The sequence below is a fragment of the Enoplosus armatus genome, chromosome 14, assembly GCF_043641665.1.
Source record: "Enoplosus armatus isolate fEnoArm2 chromosome 14, fEnoArm2.hap1, whole genome shotgun sequence".
NCBI classification, from domain to species: domain Eukaryota; kingdom Metazoa; phylum Chordata; class Actinopteri; order Centrarchiformes; family Enoplosidae; genus Enoplosus; species Enoplosus armatus.
The window spans coordinates 16,638,059-16,650,837 of NC_092193.1; the positions used below are offsets into that span (position 1 = coordinate 16,638,059).

The 12,779-nt window shown below is 42.5% G+C and overlaps 1 protein-coding gene across 1 annotated transcript; it reads right to left on the reverse strand.

Moving 5' to 3' along the window:
- Positions 1–3,819: 3,819 nt before the first annotated feature.
- LOC139296634 (volume-regulated anion channel subunit LRRC8D-like) lies at positions 3,820–10,742 on the reverse strand. The gene is made up of 2 exons (XM_070919097.1): positions 10,608–10,742; positions 3,820–7,413 (listed from the first exon to the last, which is right to left on the reverse strand). Coding segments are annotated over exons 1-2 (2,568 nt in total). The 5' UTR covers positions 10,609–10,742; the 3' UTR covers positions 3,820–4,846.
- Between the last annotated feature and the right edge of the window lie 2,037 nt (positions 10,743–12,779).

Consider the following 12,779-nt stretch of genomic DNA (forward strand, 5'->3'; position numbering starts at 1 on the left):
CGAGCTCAGAGTCTGACGAGCCAGGATCGTAAGGATTATAAAGCTCAACCCTGAGGGATATGGAAGAGGGATTACTGTGTGTGTTACATGAAATTTACTACTATATAGATCTGTAAAGACATGATACCATTAACCACTGAATGTTCACACACACTATAAAGTTTCTAGCAAACTACATGACAAAAAGCCTCAATTGTGGGACGTCCTGGATTGTGACTTCAGGAGACGTCACTCTCTACCTGACACTTTGTCAATATATTGTAAACATCACTGACTGGCTTACATTTCTGGACTGCTAGTGCAGTTGTCCAGAGAGTTGCCATCTTGTTCTCCTAATGGTTTGAATGAAGACTTCCATTTAGCAGCAGAACGTTGTCCTGTATAATACAAAAGGTAAATAGGAATTAAGACTGAATAATGACTTGGAAAACCCAGAGACAGCTTTTCCTACAGTTCTAAGAAGAAATTTGTTTCCATTGACTTCTGTATAGTATCAAAATCAATCAGCAGACTCATGAAACCTGCCTCAGTTATGAAATTCATCAAAGTGAAATCTGCATTAATGTTGGTCAGCGTTACATGGTTGTAAGTAACAGTGTTAAGTAACAGTGTTAGTGCAGAATGATTTCAAGATATTTTACATTTCTGGGCACGCACATCACAGACATTCACGTGGTCCCTCAAAACCAAGGGCACCCTCAAGAAGGCACAGCAGAGACTGCATTTCCTGAGGCGCCTCAAGAGCTTTGGTATGGGGACCGAAATTCTTGAGCACTTCTACCGATGTACCATCGAGAGTGTGGTTCGGCAGCCTGACACCACGGGACTGTAGAAAACTAAAAAGGACTGTATAGACAGCAGCTAAAATCATTGGCACGAAATTACCAGACCTCCAGGACATTTACAACACTTGCTGGAAAAAGAAAGCCCATAACATCATTAAGGACACCAGCCATCATGCTCATGGACTGTTCTCGCTCTTTCCATCTAAAAAACGTTACCAGAGCATCAAATGTAACACCACCTGTCTCAGTAACAGATTTCTTCCACAGGCAGTCAGGCTGCTGAATGGCTGACTCTCCCACATGCAATTTTTGTATGTATGGATACAATGTTACATGAGCACTGGGTTTACAGTTACAAGGGTTGTAAGTATTACTATTATGTGGGCTGTGAGGGCCGTTGTGGGCTTTAAATGTTATTGTATGAATGGTCTGTATTTATTCATATACACAAAGGACAAGAGAGCCAGGGCACAAGCATTTCACTGTACTTGTACATGTGACAATAAACTTGAACTTGTAACTTTGATAAAAAGCCATACAATGCCAAATGAAAAAAGATAACAGACTTGACATTAGTTGTAATCAATTAGTGTCTGCAAATAGATTTTCACGACATATGGAAATGATAAAAAAAACAAAACAAAACAGGGAAAGCCAAACAAAATACAGCAGCATGATTTATGTCATTTTAAGGTTTTTAAGTATTTAAGTAAATGAGCTATAACATGCAAAAACACTGCTATGGCCCAACATGGAAATGGTGTGTGCTCCAATGTCAACAGAAGTTACCTGCACGTTTTCGGGCTGATGATGTTTTAGCAGCCATGTCAGCTGCCATCATGTTTGAGTTGTCTGCTGGCTTCATTGAGATTTGTTTCATAGCTTCTCTGAAGTCTTGGGGTACTCTGCTGGTCACAGAAAACAAAAATGACCACAACACCACAAAGCAACTGAATACAGCAATAATATCTGCTGAACTTGAATGTAGCAGGTCAAAAGTAAAATGGTGTTTTATCGATGCTAACCATCAACAAATCAGGCACGCAGACTCAGCTAGCTTAGTGTTTTCTGCTATTAGCTTTAGCTACATAGCTCCACACAGAACAGTTCAGAGCTATTAGTGTTTGAGGTTAGTCTAGTGACATGCGCCTTCAATATCCAGTCAACAAATACACAGTGTCAGAAACTAAAACAGGCACCTTGCTCGACGTGGCTGAAACCTTCTTAAATAAATTAACGTTCAACACAACATTAGCTAACGTTACGTGACTGCACAGAGCACTGCATTACCTTCCAGGTTGCTGTTGGCGATATACTGGAGCTGCTCCTGTAGGTAACTGTATTGCTGAAGGGTTGAACGGCACATTATTCTGACGGTTCATTATGTGGCTGCTTTATAGGAGCAGAGCAAGTTAGCAAGTGAAGCTAGTTCACCTACAAAGAGCAGGTCGCCAGATACTCACACCTGCCGACAGATGGCAGTATCCTGCAACACATCAACCTGCAATACACTTGTTTTCTAAGTGTCATGTACAGAGTGTATTTACATAACGCAGGATCCTTAGTGGTGTGTATTCCAATAAACTCATTTTCAATTAACACAAACCAGTTCGAACCACTTTCGAGGTTCCTGGAGTTCTGGGGCCATTGGAGGGATTGCCGAGAGTGAAGACCCCCCCCCCCCACCCCCCACTTCCACAAGGGGGCTAACCCAGGGCCCCAGTCCTTCAGGGTCCTCAAAGGCCCCAGGTTCCTTGTGTGTCTGTCAACTTATTAATTGCAGACGATGGCAATATGTACCACTAAAATACAATACCATACCTGCATTATTACCTGTTTTGTCTACCTGTCAAAATGTGCATCCTGCATTGCCCAAAATAAACTTGTGGTTAACTGAATTACCTCAAACAGGGGGTCAGTAGGGGCTTGCAGCTCACTTTTTACCCCCCGGTGGCTTCATCTGGCCATGTATAACAGAAAAGTTACATTAGTCCTGGTTTTGCCGACACTGACACAACTTTGGAAACCATTGCAAATAATGTGCATAAATGTAAGTATCATACGTGATGTCATACTATGTTTATGTTTACAGTGTTTATAGTGACTTCACAATGACGAAAAACTGCACCCTTATGTTGAAAGGCCAGGACAGGGTATCTCAAGGACAGGTACATCATGATGTAAATTCTCAGACAAGTTCAGTTATTCAGAATATTACTGCAAGGCCATCAATTAGGCCGTTGAACAGAAGATTACATGCATGCATGACGTGCATGACCTCTATGACAGAATCAACATCTACACAGACACAGTGAACCTATTGTTCAGTCCTCAACTGGACTCACTCGCTCACATGAACAATGTTACTGGTTTGCAGAGGATCATCAAGTTCCCTGTACTGGAGAACTGAGTGGTCTGATGGGAATTATAATTTTGGCAGAAATATCTCTATAGGATCATATGGACGGATGAACACAAGATCTTTATCATGTTAACATTAGACATCTGGTGAAAAAGATTATGGATTATGTGGGTTAAGCCTCATAAACCAGAAGACATGTCAAGACAAAGACAGCAGCTTCTTTACTATCAGTGAACTGGAAGCACATCATGGGGACCGATTAGCTTGAGTTTCCACAACTTTTAAATGTTGTAGAATTAGCAGGTTGGCTCACACTGAGGTCACTGTAACCTTGTCCACTGCCTGTCTCTTGATAACAGTCCTTGGCTCAGGGGTCTTGGTGTGTTTTTCTGGGGGGGGGGGGGTGTATGGAGTGGAACTCATGTTGAGTATACCTTTTTTCACAACAAACAAATGCAAAGTTGATGTTTAAATTAAAATAAGCCTAAACTGCCCAAACTAAAATGCAGATCTATATAGAAACATCAAAATTCACTTAAATATACCTCAGAAATCTGATGCCCTACTTAGTTTTAACGAGTCCAAAAAGATGCACATTTGTGAATTTGTGGTATTGTGTCTGCAGCAGTGTTCAGCAGAGTGCACCTGAAGTAGGTGAATAACGATTAGACATTCATCTAAAATCTCGTTTTATTGTGCCATAAAGTTGTGGACTTTGAGCATAGGATCACCACGGTGGTACAGAAGCTCTGAAGAACACATATATATTATAGGCCTACACAGAAATACATTGAGAGGAATGAAGGCAGACATGTTTGTCGTCAGTACAGGAATCTGACATGTAGAATAATCAGTCCTACCTGTGACCAGTTTCATTACACATTTTCATTTTTAAAGCATGATTGAAAAAGATAGTCAACAGATTTCCCTTTTATCAGCTCACGTTGGTCTCAGGACGTTATCACAAAGGACATTCACCGATCTTTAAATCATTTTGTGCATGTGCAAATTAATTACTATAGGCCTTAGTATACAATCTCTACAACAGTCAGGTAAAGGTTCATTTCTGGTGCTTTGTCTCCACCTGAGTTTTACAAACTCATTCAGTCAGCTACAAGACATTAAGGAAAATAAAGGTTAAATCATTTCAACAAAAGTTAAAAAATGCCAAGAAACAAGTGTTGCATTGTGTCCTCTTCCCTAACATATAGGAATTGCTCTGTGGATAGTGTCTGTATGAAAAACTGACAAGAAAAACATGAAATATTCATTTTTGGCCTTTTGTTTGTGAAAGCCCTCACTGTAAAAAAATAGCAGCAGTTAAGGCAAAAAGATTGTTCCCCATGGTTACAATTATACCTGAGTACCTAAAACAATAATGATAAATCTACATACTGTGTCATCAGAGGAAACAGTTTTGGTCTATAGAGTATTACTTAGAGAAGCTAAATTTCTAATGTGTTATTACTCAAAGCTATGAAAAAGCTAAATCTCAAAGGGTTGCTGAATTAGATACATACTCAGCAACAAGAAAAGCAATCTGTACCATTTTCAATACATAAGCAACTAAGACAACCCATTAAAATAATCAAGAAAATGCATTCATTTGTATGCATACCACAATAATAAAAAGTCTGCTCTTACATCCATCACACAGGCTCGTCATGAACCAACAGAGGTACCAGTCGGGGTTTTTGTGCTATAAGCCACTCGCAAAGGACACGTTGGTCTCTTGGCTGATACTCTCCTTAACCTCCACAGGCAACGTGTCAAAGAGGTGGTCCTCCACAACCAGGCCGTTTTTGCGAAGCAGGCGGCAGTTTCCCAGCTGGGCGGGCAGTCTGTCCAGACAGTTTCCCCTCAGCTCCAGCTGAGTGAGCTGGAGCAGTTGACCCGCAGTCTCGGGCAGCACGGTGAGCGCATTGTTCCCCAGACACAGCACCTTAAGCTTGGTGCATCTGAACAGAGGCTTGGGCAGCACCTCCAGTTTGTTGGAGTTGATGGCTAAGTGCTGGAGGTTGTGGAGGAGACCCACATCCGGAGGCAGCACCGTGATGGAGTTGTGGCCTATATCCAAGTGCCGCAGTTTGGGTAGAGTGAACAAGGCTGGAGGCAGGGACTCAAGTTTGTTGTGAGAGAGGTGGAGAGACTCCAAAGACTTGACCTGGCCGATGGAGGATGGGATGGTGATAATTTTGTTGTGCCACAGTTTGAGGCACGTCAGCCTCTTGAGGTGCTGGAAGCTGATGATTTCCTCTATGGTTCGGATGTTGTTAGATTTCAGGTCAAGCTCCTGTAAGTTGGTCAAACTGAAAATAGCGTGGGGGATCCTCTCCAGTTCGCAGCTGTATAGCTCCAGTTCGATTAGATTTGTCATTTTTTTCAGACTATTTAGTACCAGCAGTTTTGTACCATCGTTGTGCACCACTAGCTTAATCAGATGTGGTGAAAGCTCTGTGATGTTTGTGGGCATTTTTGTGAGGTTGCTCTTCAAGCATAATGTCTTTAAATGCCTCAGATCTCGCATGGACTCTAGGCCGATCATTTTGTTATTTTCTGAGCTCAAGTTGCCGATTAGGTTAAGCTCCCTCAAACTCCTCAGCAAATACACCCATGTTGGGATCTCAGCAACATCAGTGAACTTGACATGGAGGCAGCGGAGATGGTCGCGGAGGAAAGCGAAACCAGTCTGCTCTACTTTGGCCGGACAGTGGCAGAGATGCAGCTCCTGCAGGCTTGTCATTTGGGAGACCTTTGCCGAGAACCTCACCTCAGGAATCAGCTCCAGTTTCAGGACTTCCAAGTCTGTGAGGTCAAACACTGCGTTCGGGAGACCAGAGAGCATGAAGAGGTGCAGCTCCTGCTGGTCCTGGGCGTTACGGGTCACAAGCTGCCTTAGTTTTTCAAAGGTCCACTCGTGATTGAGGCTGATCTCCCTCAGCTTGTTTTCACTGACCTCAGACAAGAAGACACCAAAGCGTTTGGAGTAGAGTTGGTCATACTGGTCAACCATGTGTAAGAGGAATGCAAAGTCGTTTTTGACATCAGGAATGTCGCTAAAGCTGCTCTCTTCTCGGACCTTCTCGAATGAGTACTCTTTCAGGGGTCGTCGAAACACCCAGAAGAGAGAGTACAGGCACGCCATCCCGTAGATCAAAATCAAAGCCATGTAGCTAATAAGCAGCTTGTTTAGCATGAAAGCCATGTTGTGCGTACAGAAGAACTTCCTGTATCCCGTTAGCTGTTTAATATCAGGTTCACAATCATGCTTAAAATTTATTTTAGCCAAAAAGGTTGACGTGTAGGACAATATCAAAATAAACTTGACAGTTTTGACAATGGTCTGCGCTACATAAAGCTTGTAGATGAAATCACTGTCCTCCACATGAGCTCTGAATTTTCTCACTTTCTCAAACAGGGCTTTGGCCTGCTCCCCATCTTTTTTGTCCAGGATTGTCATACTACTTGGGACCTCTGCGATGGGCTTATCTGCAGAGAACTTCACCCCGAGCATGGGTGTGGATGAGTTGACATTTGTACCTTCATCCTTTCCCTCTAAAGACACCTGCTTTGGTGCTGAGGAGGTGCCGGTCAGCCTCTGTTTGTTCTCCTCAGAGTCCTCACAAGCAGTTTCAGACAAGGCCTTCGTAGTCCAGGGAGACTCAAAACATCTGCCCAGAATAGAAACAAAATGCTCAATCTTTGAGCTCGTTTTGGGGTATTTGAACCAGAAATTGCTACTGACCATGAGAACAAGGGTGTGGATGAGGGTGAGGTACGGAAAGTACTTGGAATACCAGGGCAAGGCAACATGGTAACATATTTGGTTGATGAAGATATATTGTTGATAGTCTAGGTTGGTCTTGACCCCCGTTGGTTGAGGTTGATTGGCATATTTCTCTGCCGCCACAGAAGTGTGTTGGTGTGTGATGTGGATCTCACTGACAATTTCGTCCGGTAAGTCCTTAGTGGCTAGGGGGATGGTGGCCACCACAGGGGCCCTGGTGGCTGCTGATGAGGCTGCTTCCTGCGCTGCGCTCTGTTGCGGGAAGGAGTTCGATTTAGCTCCCAAGGCCTCCTCTGGGTCCTCCAGACACGGAAGGCAAGCCACCTGGTCTTTGGTTATCTGCATGGTCATGGCGAATATGGCCAGCATGAGCATGACCAGCCCCAGGTAGTCCATGAAGACGTCCCACCATGGCTTTAGGATGCGGTACGTTGGCTGGATGTCGTTCAAGGACGCAACCTCAGTGAGTGTGAACATCACTGCAACAAACAAGGGAGAGTCAGTTGTTTTAGAACAAGAGAACAAATTAACTGTTGTTATACTACATGTATGAGGAGTTGCTGCTTTCTCTGCTTTATATCATTGTAAACTGAATATCTTTGGGTCTTGGACTGTTGGTGAGATAAAACACGAGATCTGAGGACATCACTTTCAAAACTGTGATGGATATTTTTCACTATTTTCTGACATTTTATAGAACAAATGATTCATGGAGAAAATAATACACAAATGAATCTATACTGAAACAATCACAATCACAATCAATTGCTGCCCTACTTTAAATTGTTATGATATTCCTTTGTTTAAATTATCAAAGTCTGAACATAAACAGTCCTTTATGGCTGTTAAAAGCAGCCACTGTGCCCTTCCATCTTGAGTCATCTTAAAAAAAAAAAAAAAAAAAAAAAAAAAAAAGGAAAATTCAAAAATAACATTCAACCTAAGTTTCTGGGGCACAAACCTAAACCAGGAAGTTACGCTTTCTGGGTCAAATCCATAGCAGGTTGCCAAAAGTGGAGAGCCATGTCATACTCCCTGCCAAAGCTAGAGTAACACATTTAACCCCCAGCTGTACAAGGTGTGAATGTGTAACTGTGAAGGTACTGCTGAGTGTTAGAGTGCTCCATCATTTTATCTTGGTTGTGCTAAATTCAACTCTCACTTCCTCTCACTTATCAGTCCGGTTTCATTCAGTAACGTTTTAATGATGTTTAAGCACAGAGCCAAGGTTGTGCTAAATCCAGACTCATTACAACACGTTGTTACTGGAACAGTACGGAGTCCTTTGATGTTGCCGTAAGTCTACCAACTGCTCTGACTCACTAAGACATTTGGCACACATGTGTTTCATTTAGTGAAGTACTGCATCTTCTTATTCAGCGGATGTGGCACTTTCCACATCTATATGTATCGTCTTTCATCTGTTTCCTGCTTCTAATCCAAACACAACTGAAAGAAATGTTTCGAAGAGATGAATGTGCTTCTATGAATTAAAAAAATGAATGATTATCTGTCCATTTTGATAATGTGTTGCTTCTTTAAGCCCTGGGAGCCGCACTGAAAAGCAATATTTCTGTGACACATTTTGAATATTTCATATGGCACTACACGCTGATGCAGAGGACATCATAAATCCCACTCAACTGCACTCCAGAAAGGGGTTCGGTTAGGAAGGGAAGGTATTTCTTGCAAGATAATTTGCTTGTTTGGCCCCCATGTTTCAAAATGAAAACCTCAATTTCTCTTTTATTAGATTTTTTTAGAGGCTTCAGTTGTTTTCCACATTATGGTACATTGCATTCATGGTAGAGCAGCAGTAACAGATTGAATGGGTTGTTTGTGTATCAGACATAATATTTTGATATCTTAACACTGTCTTACAGCTAAAAAGAACTTTATTTCAGATCAATAAAGTTTCAGTTCACCACTTCCAAACAAGCAAATATGTGTGAGCACAGACCTCCTGCACAATAATCATGGATATCTAAGCATGAGCGACCATGTCAATAGTCTTACAATTTTTCTCCTGCAAGTGAAGAATTAAAGAATAGTTTTTTCCATTTTGGACTTCACAGTAAGACCGCTGCTTTAGAAATCAACAAAGACAAAAGCAGCTTTGCTATGAGTTAAAGAGTTATGCGTGTGAAGTGGTTGTGAGGTGCAATTTTTTTCACTTTCAGTAGGTCTTCACTAGAGCCTGACTGATGAATGAGTGGGCCGATATTATCAGCTGATATAGGTTTATTACAGATATTTAATCTTCTGTCACAGTAACTTGAAAGCAATCCGGCATGATGACACGTATACAGTAGTACATTTGGTGGCTGATGTATATAACTGATGTTATATTGGTGTTTTCGCATAGTGCTATAATATTCAATCATGGGCTTTTTCACAGAAGACATTTTGTCATGTCAAGGGTGTAAATAATTAAATGATGGCTGCATTCCATTTGGCTGCTTCAGCTTCAGGGTCCTCCTATTGTGCATGCTGGCTCACTGTCACAGCTTCCTGGGACACTTGAATAGAACGGAGCCACCGTTAACGATATTAGTAACACCTGTGCTTTTCCTACTGTGACAAGTCAACATGTCTGCTATATTCCAAAGTCTGAAACCAGTCAGCTAAACTTGATTTAGTCAGGAGTGGTAGGCCGTGCTGAATGTTTTGCTCCTCCTTGCTGGAGTTCTACTTGCATCATGGGGCTTCTTGAAAGCTTTAGTGTTACAATTTGCTTTGCGCCCCCCCCCCCTTCACTTTGTAACCACCCAGTCATATCTCCAGTTTGGTTATTGCTCTTTCATGAATCTTACGATTCTGATAGGATGTCAAACTGATCATAAATTATAGCTGTGTCTCTATATCTTGGCAAAGTACGATATGCAGCAGTACAGGTGATGTTTATGTTCCGTGACAGTGACAAAGTTGATAGGGGCTCCACACTGGTTTATAATTATCAACCCTCCCCCAGTCTCTTCACACATGACGGAAGAAACACATCTAAATAGGCAATGGGAAAAAAATAGAAAAGCTTTGTGTGTGGGGGCCTCCAGGACAGGGCGGGGCCCTGTGCCACAGGCGGGCCCTGGCAGCAGGGGCAGGGCTGTGAACAGTCCCCCTCCTGCTGCCTTGTACAGATAAACTACATCAAACCCTGACCTCACTGTGTGGTAGTTAAGTCTAACTTATTTAAGATAAATTACATGTTTAAAAATGGCTACCAGACAATTTTGTGTAAACTAACTTAAAATCAGGTCTGAGGGTTGGACATGGGCTCCAGACATAGGAAATAGGTCGCAGACTGGCCATGTGGAAAACAGGCTGTAAGCATATTTATACAGAATCAGAGTACTCCACCACAAGAGGAAACATGACATTTCTATGGTTGGATGACGAAACGTTGGGACTTTTTTCCTCACGTGAGGAGTCCTTGCGCAGTAAGTTATCTGTTGGTGTGCTGGGATCAGGTGACTTGTTGAAACATGTGAAATTGAGAATCAGCATGTGTCCCGGCGTTAAACATTCACACCAGGTAACCAGTTTCTTATCTGGAAACCATTATCTATTCGACCACGAGGGAAGAAATAATATCAATCAAGTTATTGATTATCCGTATGCTTTGGATATGTTTTTTTAAGTGTATTTAAAACGTAGTAAGGGAAAACATACTTACTGCCTGTATGGCGTTATCTCAATCCAATTATTTCTTCCTCAGCCTGCATGCCACTTTTCGCTCCGCTCCTCAGGTGCGCCTCTAACCTAATTTCTCAGCCCCGTTAAAAACTGTGGGAATGGCGCCGGTCTGTAAAACAAACAACATTTGTTCGTGACAGCACGGTTTGTCGGCTGCATCCCTCATACCTGAGCCCGGGGAGCAGAGCCGGCTGCCTGGCCGTGCGTTAGCCAATGTGCGCAGACGGACCTCCGGTGCAATGTATTTCTAAGAAAAGGCAGATCCAATATGGAGCCGCACAGACCGCTGTTGTGGGTGTTATGCGCGCTTCTCATTGGTGGATGACATTACGGCAACTTCCCGAAGACACCGCCTGCTAGCTTATCTAATGATGCATTCAGGGCGTGTGGGGAAAAAGGGGCACAGACAGAGCGACACACGGAGTAACATACTGGGGTCACAAATTTACTTTGTTACAGTATGTAGCATGTGTGTTTTAGCAAGTCTTTGAGAATTAGCCTACAATGGTTGACCTATAATTAATTCAGTAAGCAACTGTTTCAAATGAGATGTATTTTAGACCAAAAACCTGAAGTGTATGCTGTTTAAAATGAGCTCTATGGGCCCACCAACAGAAAACGGAGCTCTCATGTCTACCGTCTTCCCAACGTGACTTGAACGCAACACCAGCTTCCCCTCCTTTGTTTCAGTCCCAGACACCACAAAATGCTTCATGATGTTGGCTGAAATAACTTAGCTGACTAATTAAGACTTCTCATATGTGCCCTTTGTGCACATGACATGTGTTTGACATGCGGCATTGTTTTGTTACAGTTAAACTGAACTGTTATTAACGTGCACAGATAATAAGGCAACAATGTTCATCTTTGTTCTTTCTTTCTATCTATCTATCTATCTATCTATCTATCTATCTATCTATCTATCTATCTATCTATCTGTATTACTGCTATTGACAAACTCAACAGTCAATAGGACCCTGAGTGCTGAACTCATGCATCATTCCCAGCTCTTTCTGGATTTGGTTGATGATGCACCGGGTGGAGGAAGTGTCTCCTCAGTTGCAACCCATACAGGTTTCAACCGGTCCTGGGCTGCTGGCTGCTGGCACTCTGTTCTCACTCACGCTACCCTTGTACTTTGAGAGGAAGAAAAGAAAAAAAAAGAAAGAAAGAAAAGCAGCCACTGGGGTGCGTAGTGTGATAGTCTGCCAGGTTACAAGATCAGATGTGGAGGTGGTGCGTGACCGTACATAAACACATGCAGACTGATTACACTGACATTTGACTTCATCTGTGTTCTTTACAGGCTCTACAGAAACCAGGTGAAATGCTTCCGGTATATTAGATTTGCTGTTTTTGCAATAGGTCCAACTGTTTGGTCACAGTTGAGTGAGGCAGTCTTGTGATAGCTGAGTTTAAGTCGACCCCTAAAGAATCCCAAACAATGACAGAGTGGACAAATTGAATGAGAAAAGTAGAGGATTAGAAGATTGTAAACCCACTTAACTTTCTGACTTGGGTCACATGAATTCTTTTCAGACAGTTCTCAGTGATTCCCTCCACAACTTGTTTCCAAGACATTATTTGTAATAAAGTTTTTATATTATATAAAAGCTGAGGCTATAAAAGGCCTTATTCCAAACCTGCAGATGTTTATCTGACTGTGGCGTGACATATGGTCGGTGTGGTGAGGGGAAGGACAAAGGTATAAAGAGGTTGGTTTGTTGTTACACTGGGTGGCAGCGGGAACAGTGCTTGGACAGTATGGGGCTTCCTGTCTGTGGGGGTGATGGGGCCAACAGCTGAGGACCCCAGATGCCCCTGGCAACCAGTTCAGTGTGTTGAGAATTGGCTCAATGAAGTATAAATTATTCAGCGTGGACCTCCCTCCCTGATTTGTAAAGAATATACCCGGTAGTATCACATGCAAACATTAGCTGGTGGTTTAACTGCACTTCAGATATACACATGTGAGATCTCTGTGTGAATGCAACATTGAAGTCAGTGAAATTTTGGCCAAAGCCACAAACCAACAACAAACCCAAACAAAACTGTTTCTATGGTAATTAATTTCCTGTAAACACTATAAGCTCAGAGTTATCTCACATAGTGGGGTAGAAAATTCAGGATTAGTTTAGGGTAAGTGCTGGGC